General features: G+C 40.6%; 1 protein-coding gene across 1 annotated transcript; it reads left to right on the forward strand.

The window, feature by feature from the left end:
* Positions 1-285: 285 nt before the first annotated feature.
* On the forward strand, positions 286-6,309 carry trmo (tRNA methyltransferase O). The gene is made up of 6 exons (XM_006787068.2): positions 286-891; positions 1,066-1,211; positions 3,031-3,205; positions 3,354-3,511; positions 3,746-4,330; positions 5,533-6,309. Exons 1-6 carry the CDS (start codon positions 803-805, stop codon positions 5,766-5,768), a joined length of 1,389 nt encoding a protein of 462 aa, XP_006787131.2. The 5' UTR covers positions 286-802; the 3' UTR covers positions 5,769-6,309.
* The last annotated feature ends 292 nt before the right edge of the window (positions 6,310-6,601 follow it).

Consider the following 6,601-nt stretch of genomic DNA (forward strand, 5'->3'; position numbering starts at 1 on the left):
CTTAGATCAACTTTCTTCCTAATTCTTATGCTTAGTTTGAACTTCAGCAGGTCATCTTATTCACATCTGCATGCCTAATGGACTGAGTTGCTGCCAAGTTGAACGAGTATATCTAAGAAAGTGATCAGTGACTGTACATATGTTAGTGTAATATTAATAATCAAGTCTTTAATTAGTGATTTAGAAAGATTCATTAGTGCTTAAGCTACAATGATCCCCTGTAGGTGTTGAGGGGAGGTTAACTTCAAATACCTAAAATTACAATACATTATGTTTTTTTTTATTGTGTACAGCCAAACCTGTTGAACAACTAGTCCATTCAGGGCTAGACAAATGCAGGATATCCACATGTACCAATAAAGACAACACAACTGAGTATATACGACATTACACTGATTTCGTTTGTACTATGGTTTGCCAATATTTATTTATTTAAAAAGCAGACTGTATTAAACGTGTCTTGGCTGCCCCCTGTTGGTAGAAAACATTCCTTCATCATGGTGTGTTTTGTGCAGCACATGTAATGTAACTACATATTATTTTTTAAATGATGGACGGGTAATTTAAGCGAAACGGCAGCAAAAATAATCCCAAACCAACGAGCCCACAGCAATGACAGACTTACAGAGGGGATTCAGATGAGCCGACCTGTTTCAGTTTAACGCCTGCAGCACTCTTGGTTGGCCAACAATAAAGTCTAGCATGCACTTCCGCGTTGACAAAGTCTCTCCGGTCTCAGCAGCAACAACAGCCGCTAAAAGCTCACCGTTTCAGAGCTGTCTTTTCTCTTTGTGTTAGTAAGATGAGTCCGCTGTGTGAGTGCTGCTCCGAGCACATGAATAAACTGAACCAGCAGGTTTCTGTGATGCGAAAAGAAATCAAGAACCTGAGGTATGTTTGTAGGTTTTGCACCGCCACGTGTTTTTCTCACGAGAGACTTCTTGCTGTTTTAAGAATTAAACAAATTAAACGCCGTGTTCTGTTTTGCATTGGCCTTTTTATTTTTATTATTTTCCAGGGTTCCCATTATTATTACACGCTCATTATCAACATCTTCTCTAACAGGCAGACGCTAGACGGTGCAATTAGAGCTCATCGCAAACAGCTGCTGGCGGTTCAGGCTGCTGTGTCGAAGATTGGACTCAGCGAAGAAGTTAAAGCTCCAGCTCCTACACCACCTTCACCACCGTCGCCAGCAGCATTAGAGCGAGGTAGCTACCACCAGCGTCACAAACATTTGTAATTACAAAAACTAAGCCCTCCCTCCACCAAAAAAAAGTAACACAGCCCGCAACTAAGGGCGCAATTTCCCTGCAATTAAATTGAATTTCAGTGTATTTTACCTGAAATTACAATCTAAATATATTCACCTACAAATACTTAAAGGTAGTACACTAGAATAAGAGACTGAGATGTTTTTACAGGAAAACAGTGATTTATATTATAAATAAATTTATATATATATATATATATATATATATATATATATATGTGTATGTATGTGTGTATATATATATATATATATATATATATATATACTGGTAATTTAGCTGAAATGTATTAAAACAATCCCCATCTTACATCATAGGTATGCTGTACTTTTTGTGTTGCAGGCTGTATTGTGGAGTGATTAAAACTTGCTTAACTTCCAGGTATTTTACAGGAAAGAAGATGCAAGTTATACTGTAATCAGTTATAATTATGACATAACTATTTTTTAGTGTGTCATTACCTTTTAATTTTGTAGCAAGCCAGTATTTTTCCACTTTACATTGTAATTTTTACATCTTTATTATTTATGTTGTTATTTAATATTCATCATGTTGATGTGCATGATGGTTTTTCTATTATTTAATTGTCCTTTTTTACTTTGTGCTGTACAAACTTGCAATATAATATGTGTCTCCTTTGCTGAAAAATACTCTTGCTGGGTAAGGTTAAGCCACTCCATTGTACAGCCTGTACTTACGCATTTCTAAAATTTACTTACATTATAAATATTTCTTTGTTTTCTTTTAACCCCCCCCCCCCCCCCCAAGCAACTGACTTGTTACCCACTTGTTTTTGTGTGCTTACCTTTAAGTATTTGTAGGTAAATATAATTACACTGTAATGTCAAATAAAATACCTAAAGGTTTCATTTAACCACAGAAGAATTACGCCTTGTGCTATACAGTGTGACCAAAAGAGGAAGAAAAAAATAAACCCTGAAACAAAGAGCACTACTCAGGAAGGCTTTATTTTGCTTTAAATTTCTGTTTATAACAATACGTCAATTATACCTACCAAAATAACACTTTTGGCTCAGAGATGTTCAGTGTGCAGAGTCAGCTAATGAGTGAAAGTCATGGCACTTTTTCTTTTTATTGGCTTATGTATTTGGGTAATCATTTCCCACACAGCAACCAATAGTTGAAACTATGTGATTCAGCCTTGTGCTGTAAACTTAAATCTCACTGACCCTGCATTGAATAGTGATTCTTGATTGGTTTTGCACCATTGGTTAATATTGTAATAAAGCTGAAATCATGAACAAAGGCAGAATAATACCAGCAAGAGTGAATGGTTTGGAGACAGGGGCACTGATGTTCACTGTGACTAATTATCATCACACTGTCAGGTTTCATCAGGAATTTAATTTTGCTCCAACATTAATTTAGCCTTAAAATTTAAGTTTTAACCATGATGATGACTCAGATGAAAAGTCAGCATTGTTTCAGTGTCGTTTTGCTAACAGGGTTGGTCATGTATCCTCTAAAATGTGACCAAAATAGAAACAAGGAAACCATGTTGACATCTTGAGAGTATTTGTTTTGCTCTAAAGCCAAAGACTTGAATTGTCTGTCATCAAGTCCGTAACTAATTCAATCATTTCAGCACTAACATAATAGGTTACAGTATATATATATTTTTAAATAAATAACAAAACACTCTTGTGGAATAAAAGTGAGTGCAAAGGATAAATTAGAGGCCAAGTTAGACACAGTGTCTGTGTTACAAAACCTGACCCTAATATTCTTATCATTGCAGGGGACATCCAAACGGTCCCAATTGGTTACATTAGTTCCTGTTTTTCTGTGAAGAACGGGACTCCCCGGCAGCCCACTATTTGTGGCCCTTCAAGGGCAGAACTTCGAATTCAGCCGAGTGTCTTCAACAACCCGGAGCACGCTCTGGTGGGCCTGGAGCAATACTCCCATGTTTGGTAGGTTTCATGTGTGTGTTTGTGTACAACACGTTACCAAATATTGTTACCCAACTTGCAAGATATTTTTTTACTCATTTTAACTAAGCATGTACACGTAAACACTATTTCCCATCATCTGCCTTTCTTTGTCATCTGGCCTCTGCAGGATAATTTTTCTCTTCCACAAAAACGGCCACCTGAGCTACAAAGCCAAAGTGAGGCCGCCCAGGCTGAACGGGCAGAGAGTCGGTGTGTACTCGACACGCAGCCCTCATCGACCGAATGCGTTGGGCCTAACACTGGCAAAGCTCGACAAAATACACGGTCAGTGTCACTAAACACGTGTGTGTATACTGATCTGAGCTGAGTTATTTCTCCGAGGGAGCTGCACTGATTTGTTGCTTGAACCCTGTCTGAAGCACAGGGTAATTTTCCACTTGTACTAATAGTTACAGCTGTTAAATCTCACTATTTTAAGCAGACTCTGGTTAAACTCTGACCTAGTTTTGTAGATGTTTTAGCTGTATATAAATATGAATGCATTTCTTTATTTTCTAGGTGATACTCTACACCTGTCAGACATTGATATGATTGCAGGCACCCCAGTCCTGGACATCAAACCCTATATCCCAGAGTATGACTCCCCCGACACCCGCAGGAGCTATGAGGAGGACTCAGAGCCCTGTAATTCAAACACTGACCAAATGAATGAGGACAAGAGAAACCTCACTAACCTCCCTGAAGGATCAGACATAGATGTGCAGTTAAACACAGAAGATCGAGGAGCAGCTAATGATTATGTGGGGAATCTCCTCCCAGAAGAAAAAACGAATACTAACGCAACAGGTTCATCTCATATCAGTGCTCAGTTTTCTCTGTCCAAAGACCTCAGTAATGTGCTGGAGGAGGTCAAGGCTTTTGTGAACCAAGACGTTTTCTTAAGTTCTGAGAGTAAGAACCGATGTTCAGACTCTCCTAAAACAAAACCACCTTCGTTGGAAGTAGACCATCCCTGCTACGGAGAGGAAGCCTACACTACGATCGCAGGCTGGATCAGAGAGCCTCCTGTCGCAAGTCTGGATGTGCGATTCAGCCTTCACGCGGAGAGGGAGCTGGCAGAATTTATCCCTGCACACCTGTCAGGTAAGATGACTGAGATCATGGGAGATGCAGCGCATCTGGAAAGTATTCACAGCGCTTCACTGTTTTCATATTTTGTTACAGACTTATTATAAAATGGATTCAATTCAGTTTTCACCTGAAAATTGTACACACAATACCCTGTGATGACAAAGGGATAAATGTTGGCTTGCAATTCATTAAATTAATTCATAAATTGACTACATTTATTAAAAATAAAAAACAAAAGTGTTCATAAGTATTCATAGCCTTTGCTCAATACTTTGTCGAAGCACCTTTGGCAGCCTCGGGTCTTTTTGAGTATGATGCTACAAGATTGGTACACCTATTTGGGGACAGTTTCTTCCAGTTTTGCAGTGCCCCTCAGGCTCTGTCAGGTTGAATGAAGAGTGACGGTGCACAAGGTCTGAGAGTCTTTTAGGCATCTTTGGGCAACTCCATGTGGGCTGTCATCAGCCTTTGAAGACTGGCTTCCACTTGGACACTCCACCATAGAGGTCTCACGCTGCAGAAATGTCTGTCCTTTTGGAAAGTTCTCCTCTCTCCACAGAGCAACACTGGAGCTCTGTAGGAGTGACAGTCAGGTTCTTGGACACCTCCCTGACTAAGGCCCTTCTGCTCTGATTACCCAGGAAGGCCGTGCGGTCAGCTGTAGGAAGAGTCCTGGTGGTTCCAAACTTCTTCCATTTACGCATGATGAGCCCACTGTGCTCACTGGAACCTTTTAATGCTGCAGAAATCTTTCTGTGGCTTGGTTTGTGCTCTGACATCCACCAACAACTATAGTACCTTACGGTATGTGGACAGGTGTGTGCCTTTCTAAATCATATCCAGTCAAGCTGTAGAAACATCTGACAGATGATCAGTGGAATCTGAGGTTAATTTTGAGTTTCATGGCAAAGGCTGTGATAACTTATGTACATGCTGTATATTTGTTTTTTATTTTAATACATCTCAAGCATTTTGTTTCACTTGGTCATCATGGTGGTTTGTGTGTAGAATTTTGAGTTGGAAATGAATTTAATCTATTTTGGAATAAGCCTGTAAGATGACACAATGTGGAACAAGTGAAGCGCTGTGAATACTTTCCAGATGCACTGTATGTTTGTCTCCATAAGGGGGCACTGTTGTATCAGTAATTAATGTGAAAGCCTTCATTCATATGTGAGCAGAGAGACTGAAAACCAAACTTGTGTAACACACAGGACTGTCTGAAAGCCACAGACCCCGGTTTAAGTTTCTGCGCAGTACAGAGGAGGCAGTCGCTGCCATCAGAGGGGTCCTGTCAGCAGACCCCCGATCCGTCTACAGGAGGACTCGCTGCAAGGACAGACTCTTTTTCTTCACCCTTGACACGGCTGACATCACCTGCTGGTTTGGACAAGGCTTTGCAGAGGTGCTGCAGGTAAAACCTGTAGAGCCGCACATTGCTTCAGTATGAGAAACTTTTTCCTTGATGGATTTTGAGCTGAAGAGAGGAGCCTTTCATGTGACACAAAAACATCCCCTTGTTTGTTCCTTTCTTTTTGGTATTTCAATCTAAATTCTTTGCTGGCAAACTTTTATTTGTAAATCATTTACTTAAAATCAGACAGAAGAATAATGAGGCATTGTATATTCAAAGTTGTATTGGATAATTAAATAAGATATTTACTTAAAAAACAAATGCCCTTTTTTCTGTTTGTCTTTAAAAAGTATTTACAAATTGGAAAAAATGTAAGTAGTTGCACAAACAGAGTTGAATTTCTTTTCTTTCTTCTTTTTGCAAACGGTTAGCCTTGGAGTGGGTTAGCTGCTAGCTCTTCTTGTTTCCTCGAGAGACAGTCCTTTAATTTATGTGTTATTAGGATACATCAGTGGAAACGAGTGTGTTGAGGGAGGTGTTGCGGGAGTATGGGGTGTCTGGCCCATTGCTACGGGCCATTCGATCCCTATACAACCGTTGCAAGAGCTTGGTTCGCATTGCCGGCAATAAGTCGGACTCGTTCCCGGTGGGTGATGGGCTCCGCCAGGGCTGCCCTTTGTCACCGGTTCTGTTCATAATTTTTATGGACAGGATTTCTAGGCGCAGCCAAGTGGCGGAGGGCTTTCGCTTTGGTGGCCTCAGGATCTCATCTCTGATCTTTGCGGATGATGTGGTTCTGTTGGCTTCATCGGGTGAGGGCCTCCAGCTCGCACTGGAGCGGTTCGCAGCCGAGTGTGACGCAGCGGGAATGAGGATCAGCACCTCCAAATCTGAGGCCATGGTTCTCAGCCGGAAAAGGGTGGAGTGCC

The sequence above is a fragment of the Neolamprologus brichardi genome, chromosome 6 (assembly GCF_056152115.1).
Source record: "Neolamprologus brichardi isolate AB-2024 chromosome 6, ASM5615211v1, whole genome shotgun sequence".
In the NCBI taxonomy this organism is placed as follows: domain Eukaryota; kingdom Metazoa; phylum Chordata; class Actinopteri; order Cichliformes; family Cichlidae; genus Neolamprologus; species Neolamprologus brichardi.